This window comes from Sarcophilus harrisii, chromosome 5, assembly GCF_902635505.1.
Source record: "Sarcophilus harrisii chromosome 5, mSarHar1.11, whole genome shotgun sequence".
In the NCBI taxonomy this organism is placed as follows: Eukaryota; Metazoa; Chordata; class Mammalia; order Dasyuromorphia; family Dasyuridae; genus Sarcophilus; species Sarcophilus harrisii.
Genome location: NC_045430.1, coordinates 82,742,041 through 82,768,703, shown reverse-complemented (window position 1 = coordinate 82,768,703; position 26,663 = coordinate 82,742,041). Strand labels below are relative to the sequence as shown.

General features: G+C 38.0%; 1 protein-coding gene across 1 annotated transcript; it reads right to left on the bottom strand.

Annotated features, from left to right (window-relative positions):
• Positions 1-108: 108 nt before the first annotated feature.
• On the bottom strand, positions 109-26,663 carry AVIL (advillin). The gene is made up of 20 exons (XM_003772290.4): positions 25,706-26,663; positions 22,930-23,030; positions 21,174-21,248; positions 19,011-19,207; positions 18,431-18,539; positions 17,953-18,063; positions 16,561-16,763; positions 15,950-16,028; positions 15,774-15,872; positions 14,385-14,538; positions 14,152-14,252; positions 13,507-13,644; positions 13,227-13,385; positions 5,168-5,347; positions 4,266-4,411; positions 3,966-4,110; positions 2,703-2,891; positions 2,307-2,375; positions 1,263-1,385; positions 109-721 (listed from the first exon to the last, which is right to left on the bottom strand). Exons 2-20 carry the CDS (start codon positions 22,993-22,995, stop codon positions 608-610), a joined length of 2,457 nt encoding a protein of 818 aa, XP_003772338.1. The 5' UTR covers positions 22,996-23,030; positions 25,706-26,663; the 3' UTR covers positions 109-607.

Genomic DNA, 26,663 nt, shown 5'->3' with positions numbered 1-26,663 from the left:
TTTATTTCTTAGACAGCTAATGGGCAAACTTTGTTCCATTCCAGTAGATACTGCTATAGTCTCATTCTTACCCCCCAAACTTCCTGGTACAAAGACATTCCACAGGTATGAAATATATGCTGTATTTGTTATATGAGCAAATAAAGATGTTGATAACATTCCCTCATCTTGGAGAGAGGCCTTAATTTGAGAAGATGTTTGGGAGTTAACAGGAGGTGTATGAAAATTGTTAACAGATTTCAGTGACTTTTGAATTGCCCCCTTTTTTTGGATTAACGATGTTGATATCTGAACACCAAAATTAAACTGTTGCCCCCAAGATAATATTTTAGGTTTGGAAACTTTGATAGATGAACTATATAACTTAATGTCTATGTTTTTCTGCTTTGGTTTCTCTAAATTCATGCAGAAATCAGAATGATAGTTACTATATGTATTCAAACAATTAAATAATGGCAGAGATACTCATCCTAGGTAGTATACTGCACTCTGCAAAATTCTTGCTTCTATAAGTAGCCAAGTACATTGTGCTAAACAGTTAATTTCTTTCCCCACAATTGGCACTATCTGTTCTCTAGTATGACCTCAAATAGGCATTCACTTCCATTTAAAAAAGCCCCTTTTCTTTCTTCAGGTTGAGTTGTTTCCAGCCAGGCAAAGCTGCAAATTTCCCTCTGGTGATGCCAAATACAGCAACAAAATCTTCATCAGAGAGGTAATTCTAGGAGAGAGAAAATGGAAATTTCTGACTAGTGGCTTTGGGGAATCAGGCACATGTTGGAGTGAAAGCAAAGTATTTTGTTTGAATAAAGTATTTCCTTTATAAGTGCTGGAGGGAGAAAGATGATAGCCTATGCCCTTGAGCTGAGGGGGGGAATCTAGACTGTTTTTTAATCTTTTTGGTGTAAATGGTTAGTAATCCAGAATCGGATTTTTGGCCTGAAGAAGTAGGAATAGTGTCTAGTATTATCTTATTGTCTAAGCCAAATAGGGAACTTTGTGCCAAGCAGACCATAAAATGGGTTATAAATGATATATGAACCACAAACATTGAAAAGTGGAGAACTCAACATGTTTCTTATTATTGATGCTGCCAGTCTAATTGGGTCTTTCAGCTGCTTTAAAGGGGTTGGTTACAAGATCGTATGCATTCTAGGAATTTGGTTCAGAAGTTCTTCCTAAAGATAATTCAGTAAGAAGAACCAGATTATGGAGAAAGGGACCTTTTTTCTACCTAAAAGAAAATCCTATAAGCCACTGACCTCCTTTTTGGCAGGGTCTACATCCTTAGGTAGCTCATGTTGCTGATTTTTCAGCAGCACTTCCATAGGATAGTATTTTTGTTCACTGCCACCAGTTTTCAGAAGGGAAGCACCATTCATGTCCTAGAAAGAGAGATTTGCATGTGTTTACAGTAAAGAATTGTTCAGAGCAGCCAAGTTCCCAGTTGCCCCAACAACCATGCTTTCCTGTTGTTAACTCCTCACTGGGAACATTGTATTACCTACTAAAGAGCTGGAAGCTTTTCTAAATGCAGGAATATTAAATCTCATCAGAATTCTAGAATTACTACTTCATTTGCTGTGGTGCTTTGACTCGTGTCCATAGTGCTTCAAACACTCAGGGAACACCACATTTGCATGCTGTCATTGGTACAGTACACTGTTTTCATGGTCAGGAGGGACCATACCTGAAAGCGATTGTGAATAGCAGTCTTTGTGTTTGTTATCATTTTAATATCATTTAAAATCATTTAAATCATTGAATCATTTTAAAATAGGTCTGGTAACATGAGTTTGAAGGAAAAAGAGTGGGGCATACTATATATTTTGAAAACACATAGCCCAGACATTTAAAATAGTGGCAAATCATTCCATACTGTTGGATCTTTTTCATCCTTTTAAATGGATGGAAGTAACTTAAGGTATTCCTTGGATTATGTACATCGAAAGCCCCTAGAGACCCAGTGGATAGAACACTGGACCTGGAGTCAAGAAGGTCCCTGTTCAAAACCAGCCTCAACACTCACTGGCTGTTACCTGGGCAAGTCATTTAGCCTTACCAGCCTCAGTTTTCTCATCTGCAAAAAAGGAATAATAGTAGCACTTGTCTCCCAGGGTGGTTGTGAAAGAAATATTTGCAAGAGCTATTATAAACTAAAGTGCTATGTAATTGCTAGCTATTTATTTAAAAAAACAAACAAAAAAAGCAACTGATGAAAACATGATTTGTTAGAAATGGATTGGCCTAGACTGGCTTTGTGCACTTTTCCCTTTATGATATTTTTGAGAATAAGTTCAACTCACAGCAGTGATTCTCACAATTGCATCAGTGTCTCCCAGCTCTTTCTTTAACTGTTCATATGATTTGCCTTCCTGTGGGAATATAGAACACACAGGTTGAGGATGTAAGGAAAGGTCATTTGTCACCCAGAACACATTCAGAGACAATGGGCCAGAGAAGAATTCTTATTTTCATCCATTTGCTGGGGCAGATTTTGTTTTTTTTTATTTCATTAATATAGAAATAATATTTCAACATGAAGAAAATAAGTTGTTTTGTTAAGTAATTTATAAGCACATATAGAGCCTACTTTGGGGACTGTACTAGTTACTATGGTAGATAAGAAGTGGAATATAAACCAATGGCCACATCCACCCAGTAGACTCCCCATAGCTCTTGTCTGCTTCCTTGGCTCTTACACTCCAGATATGAGGGTCCCAGGCCAAGAACCAGCCTGTAAAGATGGGTGGCTCAAACCCCTGTTTGATGATGAGGATTGGTGTGTCAGTCTCCCGGCCACTGGGATGAGTGCGTAGATACTCCTGGGCAGAAGTGAAGGCTCCCTCTTTTTCTGTGGCATTAGCTTCTGCACCAATCCATAAGAATACCTGTTGCATTAAAGGTTTAATATTTTATGTTTTAAATGATAGCATATATGCTACTAGCCTCAAAGTCAAGATGACGTATCTCTGGCATATTTTGGTCAATGACTCTTGTAAATCAATAAACCTCTTGGTATCTCAGGTAACTTCCTAAGATTCTAAGTTACAGACAGTTGCCTATTTTTATTTGTATTGGTGGAGGAAATTTCTACATAAGAATTCCCTTCATTTGGGGCAGCTAGGTGGCGCAATAATAGAGCACCAGCCCAGAAGTCAGGAGGACCCGAGTTCAAATTTGGTTTCAGACACTTAACACTTCCTAGCTGTGTGATTCTGGGTAAGTCACTTAACCCCAATTGCCTCAGTGGGAAAAAAAAAAAAAAAAAAAAAAGCCCTTCATGTATGGAATTCACAAGTCTGGACCAAAATATATAAATTGTGTATTATATAATACAGGTTTATAACTAAATACCTTAGAAGTCATGAAGTCTCAAACCCTCATTTTATACAATAAGGCAGTAAGTGGTAGAAGTGGAATTTTAACTTGGATCCTTGTCACCAAATCCATAACTCTTTCCATTATATTATACCACTTCTTAAATCTATATAGACATAGCCTCCTTCCAGGAGTTCATAGCCTCAGGAGGCTTTTCTAATGTGGGTTACTTATCAGAGAGGTTATTGGGTAGCTATGCTTTACAGATGAAATAAATGAAATGAAGAGGAATGGTGGGTTACCTTTGAAGACTGATTTTATGACTACTCTTCAATTCTTCTCTTTTTTAGGTTTTGTTTTGTTTTTTAAATTTTGGGGCTTACTGTTAATTTTAGTGGAAAAAAGTGCTTTCTGTAAAATAACTGTTTTAGAGTAACCAGTAAAAATCATCATGCTTGTTAGGCCATTAGGATGAGTTTCTAGGCACCTTACAATAGTAAGTTACCTTAGAAAAATACAAAAAGAACAGCTCATCCATTGACTATGGCAGTTGATCAATTATGGTCTAAAGTGGTTTGTTCCTGACTTAGACCACAGTGCATGAATCTTTGTCATCTGCTCTGGGCCCTACAGATGCTGCTTACCTGGTCCCAGGTATCTAAGAGCATCACATCACTTGGGTTTAGGTCATCCTGTGTAAAGTCTGTGATCTCAGTAATAATGAACCGACCAGTCTTATTGGAACATTCAAAGAGCCGTGGCTGGACATCAAGGATTTCCTGTTGGAGCCTGCAAGGTACAATCCATTACATGTTTACCTGAAAAGTAATTTTGGCCTTGTATGGGACTTAAAATATTATATAATCTCAACATGGTTAGCTATTGGTTAGTCTTGCATATTTAGTATAGGAGTTGAAGGATGACAATTCTGTGCTCACATTTACCTTTTATCATTGGCATAAGGGACTTTTCCTCCCAATGAGTCCCAAAATGCTGCTGGCTCCTGTCCTTCAGCCACAGTGTCCTCAGTGCCATCACAAAGCACTCTAGCTAATTCCTTTGCCATTGCTCGCTCATCACCACTGGAACCCTGAGGTTAGAATGGAAATAGGAGAACCTTAACTTCCCATGGGCTGCTTATAGAATGAGAAACTTTTGGGACTTCATATAGATTAGATAACAGGCTATACTAACCAGTGATTAGAAATATAATTATTTTTATTTGTAGTGCTTTGAAAGAGGGAGAATTGAATATGGAAGTTATTCTGTTTGTTTTAGTTAAAGGAAGGAATATAGACAGTTTTTATTTTCCATAAATTCATATTATGCAAATTTAATTGTAAAGAATTTTGAAAGAAATCTGCATTTCACACCAAAAAAAAAAAAGAAAGAAAAGGGACAATTGTGTCTAATAGCAAGATTCTTCATCTGCTGGATAGACTGACATGCATTATGTTTGCTTCAGTTTGATTTTAGTAGCCATTATCATGGCTCTATTTTAAAGTTATTTTTTAATGTTTTTGAATGAACATACAAATTTGAATTGGGGAATGGAGATGATTAGTTTACAATTTTAAGTGTAGAGTGCAAGTAATTACTAAACTGACTGAACTGGAAAAATCTTCATGTCTAGCTTTCATGAAGATCACAGAATATAATTTGGTCTACTCTGGTGTTTCCTTTACCTTTATGATGTGAGGTTCTGGTGAAAAGTGATTATATGAAATGCTTATGGTTTTTTTTTAGGATCCCTTGGGGAAAATACTCTTTATTCATTGTCCATCCTTTCCTTGAGTTCGTTGACTTTGTCCTTATGAAGAAGAAAAGAGGAAGAATGCCATTTTACCTTTCCATACCAGAGGTAGTGCTCATTTTGTGTCCGCAGCAGAAAGACATCATTGGAATTCAGCGAAGAGGCAAATGCTGGCACCTCTACAGCTTTGGTATTGGTTTCATCATGCCCTTGAATCTGGAAGAGTCTCACAGGGGGGTCAGGCTCAGCACTTGCCTTCCTAGATGTTCCTCCCTATAGAGAAAAAAAATACTTTATGCCTGTCAGTACACAGTGTTCTTCTAGCTAGGGATACAATGGAGAAAAATTAACCTGCATTAAGAGGAACATAGGAAAAATCAAGTGCATATCAGAGAGAACAGCCATAGATTTAGAATGTTAAATTTGTTAGCTGGAAACTAGTTGTGAATTCTTTAAACATATATATATATATATATATATATATTTATATATATTTATATATATTTAATATCTCCTTTGTGACTAACTCTGTGTGAGGTTCTCTTGGGGATAGTAGTAATTTTGTGTGTGTGAGTTAAGTGATTTCCATTCAAAGCTTTCTGAGATACTGTAAATATCCCATTTTATAGAAAAGAAAAATGAAGCTCAGAGAATTTAATTGATTTAAATGATACAAGCATCACCTAGCTTGTAAATTTCAGGTTGAGAGTCAAATTCATGTCTCTCACCATCCCAAGGCAACTATCCTTTTATATTGTGATTTGCTGCCTTTTAAAATACATTCAATAAAAATTCTAGCAAAATGGCAAAATGAGTGGTTGCAACTAACCCCAGACTCCCTATTCTATTAGAAAAGTGACAAATGTGCCAAATTAAATGACAGAACAACCTCCTAGGACATACCTTACAGAAAGGAGTAAAGAAAAAAACCAATACAATGAATAAGTAGTATGAAATAAAAGTAAGGCTAAATCTCCAAAAAATAGACTGTAACTACAATAGTAATATTAACACTTTTAGAAGATGAAATAAACATCTAACAGAAGCATCTAGAATCACAATAAGATATAAGGGAACAACTAGCATATGTATAATTAGAAAGGCCAGTGGAGAGAGTATTCAATATGAACAGAAGACCTGAAAACAGAAAAGACAATGGAAAATTTCAGTGAAGCAGAGGATTTCTGATGAGCAGAGTAGATCAGGAAGAATAAAAACATGCAGTAATGGAAGAAAAAAAATACAGCAAAATTTTAAAAATAGTAAAACTGACAGGAGATTTCAGATTTCTACAAATCAAAACTATAAATCTACAAGATGGAATTGGGCAAGACAATCTGAGAATCATTGATTCTATGAAGAAATAGAGTCTGAATACTATATTGAAAGAAATAATTAAAGAACATTGCTTGGAATTATTGAAATCAAAAGGCGGAGTATAAATTTATAAGATTCCATAGGTCACTAACAGGGAGAAACCCCAAATTTAACTCACCTAGAAATGTACTTGCCAAGTGTCTAGAGCTTCAGTGTCAAAGAGAATCTTGCAAATTGCCTGGAGGAAGCAGTTCACATATCAAAAAGCACCAATATGAGTTGTGTAAACTACTCATTAACAGTGAGAAATGAAAGAGGAGGCTGGAACTGAATAAAGTGAAAAAGGGAAACTGATTGCAACCCCAGATTACCCATACCAAAAAATTGTGGCTCTGCTAGCATATGGAAAAAAGATGATGCTTCAGTGAGATTCAAAAATGTATTTCCTGCAGAGAGCCTAAATTGGATAGGGCCTTTGACATATCATATGAGTAAGCTCCTTAAGCTAAATAACAATGATTTCGTTTTGAATACAGATAATGAGTAGAGAATGATAGTCTTTACAAGCAGTAAGGAGGTAGCTTCTAAATCATACTTACTATAAGGGTCATTGAAAATAAGGACTGGGGAAAGAATCCTTTGAAATAGGAATGGACAGAACTAGATCATCTGAAGGACAAAAGGAAAAGTGAAAATAGAAATAATATTTTTAAAAATAGTACAACTAGTGAAGATTAAACAGAAATAAACTACATACCTAGGGAAGGATTTTTTTTTTTCTTTTTAAGATTAGGGAATATTTTTTCTATAATATTCAGATACTTCTTTAGGTAAATTCACATTATGCAAATTGGATTTTATATAAAAAATTCTGTAAAAATCTATATTCTAAAAAAACCCAGTTATATTAAATTTATGGTACATTGCTGTGCTTCTTGAACTGGTCCCCTTCTTCCATAAATATTCAGTTCCCTTTCAGCCTGCCTTCCCCATATCTTCAAGCAAATTCACATTATATAAAAATTGCTTTATATACAAGTCTATGGAATGGTTTACTTAAGTAAAGCAAGAACTATCTGTATAATAATGTAAAATTATTACAGAGGGTTAGATAAGCTTTATTAAGTTGCAGCTTGGGAGAGTGGTTAACAGTGATGAGTATTAGTGTAAGGCGATAAAACAGTTATTAAAGAAAAGAGGCAGCAAGGCACTAGGTACCCATTTTAAAAAAAGAAGCTAGCTGAGGGCTGGGTAGGAAATAATACAAAGGAATATAATGGAAGGAAAATTAATCTTAACAACAATACCCTTAAAGGTTAAGAGGGTGAATATACCAATTAAAAAAACTTAATTGCTGACTAAATAAGAAAATAAAATCTAACTTGATGCTTACAGTAAATTCATTTAAAATAGATTTATTGTGACTCAAAGCAAAGGATTAGAATAAAATCTTTTATTCTAAAGATGAATTTTTAAAAAGCAAGATTTGCAGTTATGATTTTGGATAAGCAGTGGAAAACAAGTACAATTTAGAGACCTAAAAATTAAGATAAATAATAAAAAGACTCTCTAGATAATGAAAAAATATTAACATTAACTATATAGCAATTGAATTCTTAAAGCAAAAACTAACAACAGACCTAGAAATGAGATAGTAATTTTAGAAATCAGTAATGTTCTCTGCAAGGGCTTGAACAACCAATCCATCAGAAAGAAAAGAAATTATAGACTTAGGATGTAAGAAAAACTGGATTTGATAAATTTAGAGGTTTCTGAATGAAATTCTTAAAAGAATTCACATTTCCAATAATATTTACACAAAAATTTATCATAGGCTAAGGCAAAAAGAATGCCGACAAAAGGCAGGAATGTTATATACATTGGTTACGGATCCTTGCAAAAGAATTGAAAATGCATAACTAAATGACACTCTAAATAATAAGTCAAAGCTCAAATCATGGAACAATAAGAAAATCTTTATATGTTAGAGGAGTTTCTTTTTGGTCCTTAAAGCAATAGGAAGCTACCAGGTGTTAGAGACTTGGGGATTTGACATCCTGTGGCTAGAAGACCAATTAGAATTGCTTTTTTTTTTTTTTTTTTTTTAACAATCCAGGCAAGACTTTGAAAACTGCATCATGAATTCATTATTCATTATATTTTTTAAAATAAAGAGAATCTATACACAATGGAGATTAACAATTTAATATATCAATCTCTTTCTGTTACATATATGGAAATATTAATTTTATTTGATGTGTTAAGTTCAGAATAAAAAATAATTAAAGTAATCCAGGCAAGAGGAAATGAGAGCCAAAACTAAAGTGATAAGTAAATAGAGACTAAGGGATAGTATGGAAGAGATATTCTGGACATAGGAAGGATAAGATTTGACAACCATTGAATATCAAATTACCAAGAAAAAACTTAGACATAGATAAAAATTAGAATAAAAGAATTAAACATTACTATAGCTCAAATATTTAAGCAGTAATTATCAAACTATCTGGTCATAAAAATGTTAGTGGAAAAGTTTAGATGAACAAATCTTAGAAATTATTGCAGTAATATAATCTTTCTCAACTGATGAACACAGTGCATGAGAAAAATTCTTCAGCAAGAAACTACTGGGAAAGCTGGAAAGTAATTTGATAAGAAAAAGCTTTAGACTAGACTTCTACAACAAATACAACTATAAGTTCCAAATAGATAAGTGAGCTAAATATTTGAAAATCTATTAAAAAGAGGAGAATGGAAAGTTAGATCATGACTATGGATAAAGAATGCCATTACATAATATAAAAGACAAAATAGACTACTTTGATGATGTAAGAATAAAAGCTTTTATACCCCTAAAAAAAAAACACCTAGAGTATGATTTTTTTTTTTTTAATCCAACCAGTGATTTCACTGCAGAATGGAATCCTGGGTGAGGAAAGCCCCTCTATTAATGCAGCTCAGCAACTCCTTTGCAACTTATAGTCTTAGAGAATTGTCGTATGTTAGAGACAATATTTGAATCCAGACTAACCAGTGTCTTAACTTCTCAGAAGAAAAAATATAGAACTGGGAAAAAAGTCTTAGCACAAGACATCTTTTAGGAATTCCAAAACCTATTGATAAGCTGTAAGAATTAATTCCTCCAAAAGATAAAATGGTCAATAGATATGGACAGAATTGTTAAAAGAAGAAACTATCGCTGCCCATTTTAAAAAGTGCTCAAAAACATTAATCTAAAACAAACTCATTAAACTGGCAAAGATGGAATGATTCAATGTTGAAGATGCAAGAAAAATGATTCCACTATTGTTTGTACTCATAGGAAGTAACAAGAAAAAAATCTAGATGTATAAAAATCTAGCAGTATTAGCAATAGCAAAATATAAACAAAAGTGTGGGGCCTAACATGTGGAAAATGGCTAAAAAATAAAGCATATGAATTACTGTGCCATAAGGAATAAAGTCATAAAGTCAAACAAATATAGGAAGACCAGTATGGAGTAAAATGATCAGTCACCAGAAAAACCTCCCAAATACCCCAAAACAACAAAAACAAAACCCTATACAAAATTATTATATTAAGAAAACTTTGAATACCAGCAAAACTCGTAAAAAATTTCACAATAATGCTATTAATATAGCATTCCATTTCTTTTAACAAGGAAACCTACATCAGTGTAAGGATGCATATACTCTTAGCTAAATCAATTTTATGCTGTTTACTTTTGAGGAGAAAATAACATTGTAGAGGATTCAGTAGTAAGGATGCTGGGGATTATTGTATGAAGTATCTAATTTATAATTGATTATAATGTATTGATAAAAATATTTATATTTAAATACTGGGTAATGGACTTCCTCTTATCATAGCCTGAAAATTGACCTGGCAGCTCCCCAGAGATATTGGATGAAAGCCCTTCCCTGACCAACCCATTTCTAGTTTGAATGTATGATAATGAATATTGTGCTGGGGATCTGCCGACTACAATTGTTTGGAGACACTGATTGCTGTCCCAGTTTGGGGGAGGGAGAATACATAGTTCTTAGTGTCCTTCCCTTTTTGCTATTACTTCCTCTTCTATGCTTCCTTGGTTATATTCAGTTTCAGCCAAGTGGCCCTCCATTAAATGCATCAAGTAAAAGGGACTTTTGTTTTCAGCATTGACTGTCCTATAAAACTATCTTATCAGCTTTCAAGAGACTCCCAGTAATTAGTACTATGAGTGAGGTTTCTTTCCATTAGATAAAGTGGTAGTCTCTTGCCAAACAGGGTCAATGAACTCTATCCCTCCTTTCTTCGTCATTAGACATCTTAGGTGTCTTTTTTCTTCTGTCTCTCCTCTTCCTTCAACCCTTTATATGTCCATTCCTTCTCTACTTCCTCCTTCTTATCAAAGGAGACAAACTGAGATGGTTTCATATATGGCCTCACTAATTGGCAATTTCCCTAGCTCTTAGGTGGGTAGGGAAGGAAGCCTCAAAGAAGGCTTGGGTTAGGACCCTGGAAGGCAGAATTGAAACCTTGGAGGCCGAGGCTTTGGCTTTCCATCTTCAGCCTTCCTCCTCCCAGGTTACTCTGCAAAAGGCAATATGATGCAAGCAAAGATTGCTGTGGTATTGCTGAAATCAGAAGGTGACTTTTAGACCATGGGATCCTAGGACTTAAAATGAAACAATGTAGGAGGATGCTTCCCTCATTTTGTTCCCCAAACGTTTAATTTTCTTCTCTTGGGTATCTAAGGAAGAAATTCAGTCCCCATTCCTGCATTTCAGAGTCTTTGTCTTATCTCCAGTATTTCTCACAATAAAAATAACCAATATTTATTTATTTATTTTTTAAAGTTCAGATCTTTTATTGTGTCCTTCAATATAGCCCATCTTAGCTGAAATTCTACTTTAACTCTTTTTTTTTTTTTAATTTAATAGCCTTTTATTTACAGGTTATATGCATGGGTAACTTTACAGCATTAACAATTGCCAAACCTCTTGTTCCAATTTTTCACCTCTTACCCCCCATCCCCTCCCCCAGATGGCAGGATGACCAGTAGATGTGAAATACATTAAAATATAAATTAGATACACAATAAGTATACATGACCAAACCGTTATTTTGCTGTACAAAAAGAATCAAACTCTGAAATATTGTACAATTAGCTTGTGAAGGAAATCAAAAATGCATGTGGGCATAAATATAGGGATTGGGAATTCAATGTAATGGTTTTTAGTCATCACCCAGAGTTCTTTCTCTGGGCATAGCTGGTTCAGTTCATTACTGCTCCATTGGAAATGATTTGGTTGATCTCATTGCTGAGGATGGCCAGGTCCATCAGAACTAATAACCAATATTTATATAGGGCTTATTATGTACCAGGCACTATGTTAAATGCTTTACAATCATTCTCTCATTTGAGTTGTCTAAAAATACTCTCTAATTCTGAGCCCTCACCTTTTGATTGGCTTGTTCCTCTCAGAACCTCCAAATTAAGGAGTGATTTCAAATTCTTTGTGACCTCATTTAGGGTTTTCTTAGCAAAGAAATTGAGGTAATTTGCCATTTCCTTCTCCAGCTCATTTCACAGATGAGGAAACTGAAAACAAGGTTAAGTGACTTGCCCAAAGTCACACAATAAATTTCTGAAGCCAAATTTGAATTCAAGACAAGTCTTCTGGACTGTAGCTCAGGATTTTGTTTTAATTTCTCTCCAGGTACACAGATTAGACCATCTTACCTTATTCCAGGTGGAGTACAACCCTATCCCACCACCTTTTCAGCTCCCTCTTATGTATTGTCTTCTCCTAGTAGAATGTAAATTCCTTGAAGTCAAGGATTGCTAATATTTGCTAGTACTTCTATTCCTGGCAGTTAGCAAAGTTCCTGGTGTACAGTAAGTATTTAATAAATGTTTGTTGATTGACTAGATAGTAACTGCTGAGGTCCTAGTAAATAAAAATTAGCTTGTTGTCAGCTTGTTGATTGTTCCTGTCAGGAATGGAACTTTTAATAAAGCTATCAGGAGTAGCTATAGAAAAATTGAAGAATGGATGGAAGATAATTCAGATATGAATGTTGTATGTCTGAGGTGCCAACGATGCAAAAAGGTAGAGATATCTAGTAGGAAATGTAGCACTAGAACTTAGGTGAAGTGTTAGAACGGCAGATAAAGATTTGTTTCATTCTCAAAGAAGTGATAATTAAACCATGGGAATGCATGAAACAACCAATGACAAATTCAAAGAAAAGAAAAGGGGATTCCTTGACTTTAAGGAGTCAAGAGACTAACTGGAAAGATGAGACTTAACATGTAATACAAAGAATAATGCTAAGCTGACAGGCACTGGTATAAATGCAAAAGATGTTTAGATAAAGGAGAAATTATGCATTCGAGTAATTGGAAAAGTTATCATGGTAGAGAAAGATATTTAGAATTTGTTAGGAAGGAGGAAAAGCATTCCAGGAAGTGAGAATAAGCCCAAGATATGGGGAGTAGAAAGTGGGTGGGGAGGAATTATGAGACCAGTTTGAGGATTGGGAAGTACACGTGGGGAATAGTATGAAGCAAATTTAGAAAGGTAAGCTGGGCTTGATTATGGTCAGCATTCAAAGCTAAAGAGAGGAGTTCGAACTTGAAGCCAGTGTATCTTGAAGCTTATGCCATCACGTTAGATTCATTGGGCAAGGATGTGTAAAATGGATTGACAAACTTGTTTCTCCCTTCCTCAGTGTCCAATGACTATAATTCCTATATCTCATTCATAGAACCTCCAGTTTGGTTTTCAGCATACCAACTTGTAGGGCAATTTTTCTGAGGGAGAGGAGGAGAAAAAGAGATCTCACCTCAAAAATGACAAGCTTTCCTTTGAAGATGGCCATAAAGTGGCGTGGTTCTTTCCCCATGCTGACCAACACCTGCACTGGAGTGCCCCCAAACTGTCTATCCAGTTCCACAGCTTGGTAAGCTGAAGCTGTCAACTCATCCTTGGAAGCGTGTCGACCCTACCATCGAGAGAAGAGGGGACAGATTCGTCGTGGGAGAGATGGACCCCTCTTGTTTATCCACATCAAAGGACAAGTGATACATCTGAATTCCAGACTGAAGGTTATCTTTTAGACTTACCTGCCAGATGTATAGGATATAATGTGACTTGTAGTTCACTTCATATGTGTAGAGAACCAGGTAACAGTCTCCTCCATAGAAAAAGCCATACCACTGACGTTCAACTGGGACTAGTTCCAGATTTTCAATTCTCCAAACCTGGACAAAGGAGATGCATGTCACACAGCGATTCTGTTGTTAGATATGGAGTCAGCTGTGTAAATTAGTACAATTGGATGGAAATTAGACCACAATGAAAAGAGATCCAACAGAGAGGTGATTAAGAACATAATAACCATTCAAAATAAATCCAGCATCTTTAGTACCATTCCTCTCTTAAGACAAGTGCTTTGGGCTATCAGGTGCATCAGATGATGGCTTTAGAGTTCTTTACAGGGTGATAGATTGTTTGGGTCATTTTGCAAGGGAGAAGGCTAACAACACATTTGGGCAACCTACCTCTCCTTACCCAAAGGAACTGTGGGGGAAAAACCACTACTTTGCAGATTTTGCTGTTTCTTCAAGGGAATGCCTAAAATCCTGCAGTTGAGAAGAGGGCTTTGGGCCGGGAGAGTCAGAGGACCCGAAGTAGAACCTACATTTCAATGTAAGTGCATTTCTGAGTGTACTTGCTATCTTCCTTCAGTTTTAAGTTGCTTGTCTTACCTCAACGTTTCCATTCCCATCATCAACCATCCTTTCTTGGGCTGCTACATCTGACTTTGTGTGAAGTAGAGTCACATCAAACTTGTCCTGAATGACTTTGGCTGTAGTAAAGGTTTTCAGGAAAAATCATATAAGTAAGATACCCAGTTATGAACACAAACATGGAATGCTAGCAACAATGCTGCCCTTTGGGAATTCCTGTCCCTGCTAAAGATTTGGAGAGGAAATCTCACCAATTTTATTCATGCTGAAGGTTTTTCCTAAGCCTAAGGTCTGATCCTTCACTGTCCACTTCTGAAACAGCTGCTTGAACATGGCAGACTCGGCTCCGTCATTGATAGTCTCCACGTTGGTGCTGCTTGGATAACCCTTCATCTTAATAAAGCCCTATGACCCAATGAGAAATAGATTACTGAATTGTTTGCTTGGTGACTCATCCCTTTGGTTCCAGGTGCTAAGACAGCTCTCCTCGTGAAGTCAGACTTATGCTGACTCACTAAAAAAAAAATTTGATTGATACCTTTTATTTGAACATTGACTAAAATTTCCCCTGTATATTTCCTCTCCCCACCCCTCATCCCCACCCATCTCTTTTAAAATAATTTTGCTGATACATTTCCAATTGAAGACTGAATTGCCTACCCTCAGTATGTATTCATAGAAAACATTCTGGCATCTTTCTGTTCAGATGTTGCAATATTTTTGTGCTTATGGTGAGCAAACTCCTTTATTACACTATGTCTCATCAGCATTTATGTAATTTATTGACTTTTTACTCTATCAGTTTGCTTGCTCATTTATTACTTTGTGTTTTTCAAAAGATCTACTTGTGTCCTTTCTCTTTAAATAATAATTTTCTTTATTTCTAAAAAATAATTCTCTTCAAATAAACTTTCTGAGGGCCAGACCTATTTTGGTTTTGTATCTCTAACACTTATGAACGAGATGAGGTGAGATCTTTCAAGACAGTTGTGAAAATCAAGTAAAGCTTCATCTATTTCAGTCTGAGTAGGCCTGAAGGATTTTAAGCATTGAGTCAAGGGCATACCTAAGTCCCCTTCCTGCTATCCTCCCGTGACATCAGCATCTCCCTATTTCAGTCAAATATGGGCAACTACGTACTTATTTGTCAAGTTCAATTTCTTGGTTAGTTCCCTTGTTTAGAATGTAAGATCCTCAGCCAATAAGGATGAGGGTCAGTGGTGGGAGGGGGTATTTGCGTTAGGGATTAAAAGTGTTGACCCTGCCCTACTACGGTGCTTCCTCCCTTCGATCGTCTGCTCAATGGGTGGGACGCCCGATTCTCACGAGATCGTATAATAAACTTTGCTTTGCTTCTAGAGCTCTCTCCAGCTTTTTTTTTTTTTTAATTAAAATGGTGATCCCTCACCATTTCTGAACCACACACTTAGCATAGTGCCTAGTACCTCGTAGGAGTTTAATAAATACTACTTAATTGATTGATAGGATCTTACTATCATAGTTCTAAAGCTGGCCCAGATAGGCTTATTTGCCCAAGATCACAAGTTAAGTGAGGAACCCAAGTATGCCTGACTGCAAGTCCTGCTTTCTCTCCACTGCCCAAAATCATCAGACCATTTTTATATATTAATTGCACTTACCAGAGCTTTGGACATAGCAGTCTGTTTCTCAATCTTGGTGGCTCCCCTTCCTTTCCAGACGTATATCTTGCTTCCACCATGGTCCAGGATGTAGCAATCCTGAAACATTCCAGTGGATAAGTGACATTTCTCTTGGTTAGATTGTTTTAGTCTGAGTCTACCTGTGTTATACTTACCTCATGATTCAGTAAATCTTGGACGAGGGGCCTTGTGGATACTTCTGTGACTGTCAACTGCCCATCTGAATCAGAGACACTAGAGAAAAAGGGAAATAAAGGGAGGAGTGGTGTGATTTGGATTATCTTTCCTTAGAAGACTCTCCCTGCCTGCATATTGCTTAACTATCTCTTTCCTTTGTTGGGCAGTTTCTTTGTAGGATTTGGTTATTATTCCCTGTGCTTGGGAGTGTGTATTTTGTGGCAAGCTAATGTTTAAATCCTTTTAACAAACGTTCCCTTTATTCTGAGGATTCCACCTTTCTTCCCCAATCTTGTTACTTCCAGAGCCCCAGGAATGTTGAATGTCTGTTTCATGGTGCTGGAGTAAAGATACTATCTTACGATTCAAAGAATGACCAGGAAGCACTGTGTGCCAAAAGATCAACACAAAAATAAGAGATAAGATGCTTGAGTGAAGGAACTTTGATACTTTCATTTATTATAGATATTAGAAGAAAGATAAGAAGAAAGCTCTAAATCTCAGAACCCCAAATGGGGACAATCCAAGGTATCTAGATTTATGAGGGAACCTCTTATTCTCCATTCAGGAGTAAGAAATGGCCACTTACTGATATAATGTGATGTTTGCTTTCTGTTCTTGATCTAAGAGCTCATCAGAGGTTGCAGGCTTGATCAAGGAGCGTTCACCTAGTATGTCCTGAAGGATCTTCATCAGGTTTGAACTGGCTGCCTCATTGTCTCCCTCAATGACACCGATTTCAGCACGGCCCCCACGCTCTCGATCCCGAATATCCTTTGCTAGGAGCATTGCCTGACATGTCCAAGATAAAAATTCAATGTGCCTGCCTTATCATAGGACCTTGAGTACTTTTGAAGAAGCAAGTCTCAGATCCAGGAAATAGGAATTTTTAGTATCTTAAAGGTCTTGGGAATGAGTCATTAATTCTTTGGGAGGAATGTCCTTCCATTAACTCATCTTCCCTGAAAAATCCTCCCTACAAATTCTAGAGGTCTTTCTATTATGAGTACACTCATCTTCTTAGTGATTCAAATTGAAAAGTTTAGTCATTTGTGACTTTTCCCTCTGCACTGGTCTCTATATTCAGTTGGTTACTAGGTTTCTATCAATTCTGCCTCCATAAAAATCTCTTCATAAAATCCACCTTTTTCTCTCACATATTCACCACCTTAATTCAGGCACTCATCATCTCTTTCCTGGATTACTGCCATAGCTTCCTAACTAGGCTCTTTGCTTCCAGTATCCTCTCTTTAATCCATCCTCCTTCTTTACAGCTGCTAAATTAATCTTCCTCAGGCCCAATTCTGACCATGTCATTTCTCTGCTCAAAGCCCTCACTCCAAAGTCCTTAGGATAAAATACAGATTTCACAATCTGGTTCCTATATTCCTTTTCAGCCCTATTTCATGTTACTCTCTTTTGTGAACTTTCAGCCAAATTGGACCATTCTCTGAATTTGACAATCCACCTCTCACCTCTAGACTTTTCACAAAAATATTCCTATGCCTAGAGTTAACTCCTTTCTCATCGCTGCCTCTTAGAATCTTTATCTTCCTTCAAGAAACCACCCATATACTATCTTCTCAGTGAAAACTTCTCATTCCTCCCAGTTAACAGAGCTTGCTAGCTCAGTTTTTCTTATGTTCCTCTTACAACATGCATCCCATCCAGTTAAGTGCCTTTCATTTAGACTCTTGTTTTTGCCTTTGTTGTTCCAGTGCCTAGCATAGAGCCTTTCACATGATAGACATTTAATAAATATCTGACTTTATTGTCTCCAGGCCAGATCCTACCAAAAAAAGTAGGAGTCCAATTTTAATCTCAAGTAACACTGGCATGTAGAAATAATAATAAATACCAGTAATAATCATAAATAACACTAATAATAATTACTGAGAAAGAAGGAGACTTCTTTCTGAAAAACCTGAGTTCTCTCTTCCTCTCCCCTTAGGGAGGCCAAGGAAAAGAGCAGCAACAGTACCTTGAGCCGTTCTCCAGTGTTGCTTTCTGGGCCATTCCACTGGATGATGACTCTTCCAAGGTCCAGCAAGAACACATCGCCCAGGTTAAAACTGTCCCAGCTCACGTCCACCTACAGGTTAGAGATAGACACTGCTCAGAATGGTCCTGTAGCTCTTAAAACATTGTGAGCAGATCTCGCCTTCGTTAGAATGAGCAGAAGGGATGGGAGCCAGTGGGTTGAGTTTGAATCTTTTTTGTGTTCTGGATCCCTTTGGCATTCCAATGAACCTTATGGACCTCCTTCTCAAAATCTTGTTTTTTAAATCCATAAAACAAAATACAAAGGATGACAAAACCAATTATATCGAAACATAGTTATAAAAAAATTAAACCAAAAAATCCCCCCCCAAAACAAGTTCACAGACCCCAGGTTAAGAGCCCTGGTTAGGTGATGTTAATCACCCCCTCAAGAGAGTTTGACTTTGTGGAAAACTTACTTCAGTAGCAGCTATGTGCCTTTTCCCTTTCACATGCAGTAGACGCTTCACATCATAGGTGTTGGTCTCTACATGCTTCATTCCAGAGGCCACACCTCCCTTCTTGTAGCTGAGGGATAAAGGGATAGTTATCTTTCCTAATTTTTTTCTTTTGCAATTCAAGTGAAATGACTTGCCCAGGATCAAAAAGCTAGTATCTGAGGCCTTTTCCAATGGTTGTCAAATCAGACCTCCTTTAAGGCTCCCCTGACATCACTGCCCTAAGAGGAAAAGAATGAACTTCCCGCCCACTCATGGCTCACATCCTCCAGGACACTTTCTTTGATTAACTTCTACCTTTTATCCAGTCTGTCAGTACTTAAGACTAGTTCATCCTTTTCCTCAGTTATTGCTGTAATGGATCCCCTAGGAGCTCCGTCAGCTTGGGGAAGGCAAGAACTGTTATGAGTTCTAGTAAAAATGCCATTGTGTTTTCTTGACTTTTTCTTTCCTTTGCAATGTTTCCATCGTGGACACATATTAAATGTCCAGTTAGAGAGAGCATAAGTCTAAGAACAGTCCAGTTCAGATTTCTACTCACATGATCCCCTGTTTGAAATAGCCTCGGAAAGTCTCTGATTCATGATACTGAACCTCCCGGTGTTGCACTGGGCTGCCACCCAGGTAGTCATCTAGCTGGGTGGTATAGATGGCAGCACAGCTCTGCTCATCTTGAGAAGAGTCCTTTCCAATCCAGTAGTGGATATCCTGGCATAAGAGGCTTCCAGATCTCCGGGTCTGAAGTGTACCGGGAAGATTGTGGAATTAGAGAATGGCTCATTTTCTGCTCCAACATGAATTGTAGTATATTGGGATGTGAGGGGTGGGGATTGGGGGCTGGATTACTGTCCCTTAGTAGAGTCAATCAATCCCAGTAAAAGAAATCTGGAATAAATATGAGCTGTCCTATTCACATCCTAGTGGTCTAAATCTATTCTCACATTTGGAAAAAGTGAGAAATTTTGCTCTCTCTCAGGATAAGTGAGCAAATGGTTAATAAAGAGAAGCCCTAATAAGGATGCACTTTCAGAATTTTAATAGTTCCCCCATTTTATTCAACAGGTATTTATTAAACACGATATGCAATGTATTGTGCGAGGCACTGAGGATACAAAGATTAGTTTCTGTTCTACAGAATCCTCTATTTATATTCATTCTTCCATCATGGCACTATTCTCAGGAATTAAATATACAATTTGCACTGTTAACTTATATCTATATGTTGTTTTGTCTTTGTTCTTCAGTTAACTTCATGGTCATATACAGGAAAGATCAAGCTTAAAACTGCCCTAGGATTTTTGTATGTCATTTTTTGACTAAAGTCACTTTGACACTAGGGTTTGGGCCTTTTGTATCTCTCCAGGATATCTGCCGAATGACTGTATAAACAGCGGTTGGCTGGATCATCATTGACTAACATCAGACCCAGGGGAGCCTTTCTTGGGCTAATGAGATTAATTCTTCACTCCAGTTCTTCCATTCCTTACTCTTTGAATTGAAAATAAAAGGTCAGTTTTGGACTTTAAATTCTGAGAGTCCTTGAGGAATAGGTCATTCTCTCTTTTGCTGACCTCCTTCATTCCTGACTTTAGGGATCACTTCTGGTCCTGACCACTCCCTGGGGCTCCAGTGCTGCATTTCTAACTCCCAGTTGGATGTTATGAACTGATTGTCCAAGATGAGCTTCAAATGGAATTATCTCTCCTGCCTCCTCTTTCCCTCCTCTCTCCCTAAACCTGCTCATCCTAAATTTCCCCATCATTTTTCCATTCTTTCATTAAGGATGACTAATTTAGTGATTTTTAATTTTTCCTTCTTCCACATAGCCTGCTCTGAAACATCTTCACCTTCCATCAGTGGCTAAGTTTTGCCCATTTTCTATAACCTTTGTCTTCCTACTCCTACTGATGATACCATTACCTCCTTAAAGGGCAATCAGAACAAATCCATAACTTCCTTTCCTACCTTTAGGCACTCTCCTCACCAATTCATTTTCTCACATGATTGCTGTAGTGAGATTTCCCCATGCAATATGTAGGTTTAGCTTTCTTTTCCTCTAAATCCTTTGGTGTCTCCTCATTGTTTAACCACTGGAATATAAGCCCTTTAGCCTGGTATGAAAGACCTTACATAATCTGTCTCTAAATTAGTTCTTGATTGCTTCCCCTTCTGCAGTCTGCATCTGAGCCAAATCTGACAAATTAGCATTCACTGATCTTATTCTGTCCTTTCTTGCCACTGTCTTTGCTATGTTAGCCTCCATGCCGGTTTCCGCCTGCTGAATTCCTTCAAGATTCCCTGCAGTTGACACCTTTTCCACAAAGCCTTCTCTTCTTTTCTTCATCCTACCATCCCCAAGTTAGGTGAGTTCATCTTTTCTTGAATCTCCCTTACATTCTCTTGTGAATTTAGTATGATATACTAAATCTAATACTAAATGCAAGGTATTATATACTTTGTATTGTTGTGGCTTGTGTATTTCTTTCATAAGATTTCTGAAAGTAGGAACTAAATTATCTCTGATCTTTATAATCCCAGAGCACTGCAAAATGCATTTGCACAGAAATGTTTGGAAAAATATTAGCTTATCCAAAGTTCCTGTGGGCCATCACCCTCCACCACCAGCAGGTGTCTCCGTAGCTCCCGAGAATAGATGACCATGGGGAGAGACTGAGGCTGGGGAATTAGGGACTAGAGCGCTCACCGAGAGAACCACGTAACAGTCTCCCTCGTAGAAATTGCCATGAAGGCTCAGGGGCACCAGCACTAGTTCCATTTTCTGGAAGGACAAAAAGTGAGTGAGGGGTATTGCTAGTCGGCATTCCTTCTCCCCAGGGCCCATCCTCCCACCTTTGCTTTTCCCCATCCAACAAATATCCAGACCTGGCCAGTCCCTCTTCTAGTCTGAGGGCTCGACAAGTGCATTGTTCTGATGCAGACCTGTGATTTCATTGGTAAAGGGAACTGATAGGGAAACTCTCTCCACTCTTGCAGAGAGAGATATCTGAAGCCCTGAGAGGTGAGGTCATTTGCCCAGTGTAGGGGCTGTGGAAGGCCTTGAACTCTGATCTTCCTGAAGACTCCCAAATTGCCAAAAATCTCTCAAAAAATGAGTAGGTACAATAATGATCCTGATCTCTTTGTGAGATAATGTAGCTGTTATTATGCCTGGAAATAAACCTTGAGGTCAGTTCCTGGAGATGAGACTTTTTTGTTCTCTAGATTTGGGGAGAGAAAGGAGCTAGTAGTCCCTTGCAGCCCCCAAGCAATTTTGCCAGAGGTGCAGTTCCCTTATGTTGTTAGAGAGTCCTCTGCTGGCCCCAAGAGATAACTTGGAATCCCTTCAAGTTTTGCTCCTTGGGAACTAGTTGATTTTGTTGAAAGGGGATAGCTGTTTTTTTTTTTCATGACTTCTCTCGTATAATTGATATGTTGCTAAGCAAGCCTTCTCAGTGGTTGGGGAAAAGATAGGTGGGAGAGAATTTGGAATTTAACATTAAAGGGGACAGCTACAAGCAAACCCCAAAGCCTAGTTGGGTGACAAGCTGCAGGCTTTGTGATTCATTTTCTCCCAGTGACAGCAGAAGGAAAATAGAATAATTGATCCCACCATCTGGGGTAATTGTTGGGGTGTGCCTCTGTGGTGGTTGGAGGAAGGGACCTTGGAAGGGCCCGATCATTGGTGCAGTTGTGTGAAGGGAATCTGCGTAGGGATCCTCCTCTTCTGCACCCCAACCATGGCTGCTGTTGATCTTGCTCCCTGGTTGGCTGCCAGGACTACCTTAACCACTACCCTTCCAAGCCCCAGGAATAAGGATTGACAGTAGAATTGTAAGGAGCAAGATATGGGAATGGCAATCTTTGGAGTATTTGGAAGAGGAAGTGTCCCACCTTCCTAAGCAGGAAGAATTTTCTTTCCCTTCCCCAGACTTTAGCACCTGAATTTAGAGTTCCTCCTTCATTATGGATCTGGAGGCTGGTAAGAATTTTAGGTCTACCAACAAGGCAGCACCCTGCCTCCCCAAAGAGGAGGTGAAGGAAGCCGCTTATGGGAAGTTTGCTACTATGTTAAGGTGAGTATGAAGAGCCTCCAAGACTTCTGAGCTTTCATTAGAAATATACTCTCCTACGTGAATGTATAATACAGATCATTCTTACTAAGTTGCTGGTGTTCAGCATGTGAAATATACCTTTAATCTACTTCTCTTGGGTGCCTGGAGCAGTCAGGGATGACCAAGTACATTTATTCACTTTAGTCTTTTACTATTCTTCCAAACAAGAATAAGTCAAGCTTTTCAAAGTAGAACCAAATTTCTGCCTGACACTCACTCACATTGACAGCTGAATTGAACCAATTGAACAGCTCTATATCACAAGCATACCCTGCCTTGGTTTAAGGGAATTGGCAGTTAGGATGGAAGCTGAAAATTTCTGTTTTTGACCATGGGGGCCCAACTTACCTCTATTCTCCAAGTGATTACTCCTGGGTCATTGCCCACTGCCCTGAAGGCGCCACTCAGAGACATGGTGTTTGTCTTCTCAGGACTAAACTAAAATGTAACTGAGGAAAAGATGTAATGAGGCATCCAACACTGAATACTTATGCAGTATTTTTCTTCTGAATCATTTTTTGTATTTTTTTCCAGCCACGTAGTTTATTCTTCAATATCCTTGTGGGACCTACCTGACCATTTCACAGACAATTCTTAGGACAATTTTGTGAAGTAGGTACTACAAGAATGATCCCTATTTTACAGATGAGGAAACTGAGACTGAAAAAATTAAGTAAATGAACTGTGACCACACTGCAACCAAGTGTCCAAGATGGGATTTGAATGGCTGTTTCTGGTGAAGAAATGACTTGTCCAAAGTCTCACAATGAGTTGGCTGACCTCTGGAATCCCAATTTCCATTTCTGTTCTTTTTCTTACCTCTTTTCCCTTTAAAATCTTGTCTGAATTTGGTGGGGGCACCAAGAGATTTCAGATGCTATCCAGAAATTAAGTTCAAAATGCTCTTTCCTCCCCCCTCTCCATACCATGCCTTGAAGTTGCTTGTTTTCCCTATTCTTCCGTTAAGAAGTCAGTGCGGTAGAAGAACAGTGCAGGGCCTGACGAGGTCAGGAAATTTGCCACTTTAACTATAGTGACAGTGTGTGAACCTGGGTTTCCTCATCGGCAAAAGATAGATAATACTTGTACTTCTATGTTAGAAGTTGGCTTATGAAGAGAGCACTTTGTAAACTATACAATGCAGTGTAAATAAATAGCAGTTAATTGTTCTTTCTCTGACCCTTTCACTGAATTTTTAAAAAACCGAACAAAAGCTTCGTATGCTTGTTTGAGTCATAAAAGATTCCCCGTGCCCCATGAATGAAAAGGGAATGAATGAAAGAGAAACAAAATGGCAGGGCTGGGCAAAGGACAAAAGACCCCAGGTGCAAGAACCAGGCAAGCATGGGGTGTGTTCTTAGTCTTCTGAAAAGTGTAAATTCAGCCCAAGCCACCTGGGTTGTAGGGATGAAGTGCTCAAAATGTGAGGATAGCCAACTCCATCTTGCTTTTGAGTTTCTTTTTTTGGCTCCAGCTAGATATTTGGTCCTGGGTTGAAGCAAAGTATTCCTGTTATATGTACTTGCTTATTATTTTATTAAGCACCCACACCTAATTTTGTATTTTTTAATATAAAGACATGGGTTTGACATTTAGACTTATAGTCTAACATGTTATCACTGAAATAGGAGAAAATTCCTTCTCATCTACAAACAGTAAAGAAATAGGATTATAGTTTATAAATAAATGCGCTACACACTAAAGGAAAAGAAACCTTACAGGGATTATTATAGATTCTTGCAATCGATGATGGCATGGGTTATCATGAGAAAACCTAATTGGATAATTTTCTTTATCATTTATCTAGGAAACCAGATTTCGGAGAAGTAGCATTCTAGGGAAAGCCTTTGAGAAAGAGCATAACCCTTCAAAAACCCTTCAAGCCCTTCAAAAAAAAAAAAAAAAGATGGTGATGAAAAACAGAAGTAAAGGAGTCATTAGGTAACTTGACCTGCACCATCTTGCATAGTGTTTATCCTGGACCTAATACCTTGTATGTAGCAGGTATGAAGTATTTTTCTCTCTCTTTTAAGTGCCTTGTTCCTCACTATTCCCCCCCTCCCCATCCCCCAAAATAAATGAGTAGGGAGATAGAAGAGGCTTAATTATTTTCATCCTCAAACCTTTCTAGCTCCAAAAGTAACAAAGCCAACTCTTTAGCAAACTAAAAACAACATGAACAACATATTCAACTGAGAGTTGGTCCTGTTTCTATTTGAAATCATCCTTTGCTTTCAGAAGGCAAATGTTAAGGTCAGAGTCCTAGTAGCCTCAGTAATAGTCTCTGTGAAGGAACCTGGGGAAGGACCAGAGTGTTTAGTTTTCTGTCCTGTCCCAAAATAACCGTTTCCACCTTCAGCCCTCATTCACTAATGGCAAATTACTATATATCCTGCTCTGGGAATGGAGGAAATGGGAAAAAACAAACCAACTAAATTAGGAATGAAGGTTTCTAAGTTCAAAGCTGAGTCAAAGTTTTTGAAAGGAGTATTTTCAAACTCCTGATTTATTCCTTTTAGCCACATGCATTTGAAATTTCTACTTCTATTATTACTGCTATTGCTAATCCCTCTGACTCCTTCCTAATCCTTCCCCCTCCACCCATTTGCAAGGAAGGACTTTCAAGATGAAACTGCACCAATTCAATTTTTAAATCTAGAATTCTTGAAGCCCATGATTTCTGCCTACTCCACCTAACCCCACAACAAGGCAACTTCCTGACATAAATTGCTTAGTACATACATAATATTTAATCGAATTTCATTTTGTTTTGAACCATCTGCAGTAATTCTTGTGATAAAGCAGATATCCAGGAGATTCGAAGTGCAGCATTAAAAATCAGTGTCCTAAACTGGAGGAATAGTTTTATATCTTAAACTGGATTATGGGTGTCTCCTCCCATTACTTCACCCACCCCATCTGTCTCTTAACAGAGAGCTGGAGGACTCAAGGAATCCTCTCAGTCCTGCCCATCCTCGCCTGAACTTGTTCCATATGTCTATCAGTAATCCAGTTCCTTCTTTACCCTTTATTACAATCTTCTAAAAACTAAAACCAAGAAAAATAATTTAAATCTTTCAAGATTTGTATACAATAATTCACCAATAAACTAAACCAGCCTTACCTGGTCTTTTCCCCAGACTAGATTCCTGTCTCACCGTGAGTAGGATGTAGTAATTACCCAACTGCTCCACAGCCAGAGAACAGCTCTCTGCCCAGGATAGCTGATCTGACAATGGGTCATATTTGCTTATATTTGCACCTTAACCGCATTTTCTCAGCCCTGGCCAATCAGAGACAGGCTGATCCTTGGCTGGACTTATGAAGAGAAGGTTTTATGTGCGCCTATTCAAAGTAGCAAAAACCAGGAGACTTTTAAAGACCTCTTTTCTCTTTTAACTCTGTTTCCACACCCTATTCTAATTGATTTTTCTAAAGTGCACAGCCCATCAATAATGCAGGAAGTGGGGTGGAGTGGAAGAGCAGATATGAAATTAGCCATATTATAGATGGGGATACATTAAGCTGATAGATATTGTATGACAGATAGAAGCCAAAACAAACAACAGACACAGTACCAGGAAATCCTGGACTTGCTCTGCTGAGAATAGGACACTGGGAAGCTGGAGCCAGAACATAGCTACTACCCCAGCTATCTCAGGGGTAGAGCCCAAAGATCTGGAAGGAAGATGATGTTACCAGGAAAGGGGGTTTTCTCCCCAAACCAGCCTCTCCTTCCTCAGGATTACCTCCAGTATCAGCAGAATGGCTCTTTTCAGGGGAGATAAAGTGCTCGAAATGCATGGAACCTCAGGTTCTCTTGTACTGTTCAGTCTCACAGAAAGCCAACAGTAAAATGCGGCTCACTGTTCAAGAACTAGACAGGGGGTGGAATAGTTCCAAATGGCCTGGTAGGGGAAAGAGGTGGGAAGAATTCACATAACCCTCAGGAAAAGCCCGGCATTGAGCCCAATGTAGGTTTTCTAGGTTGTTGTAGTCAGTTGGAATCTTGCTGGCGATGCAGATCTAAATGTGGCATGTCTGGGGAAGGTTGCTTTTTGGGTGATTTGTTCATGGTGGCT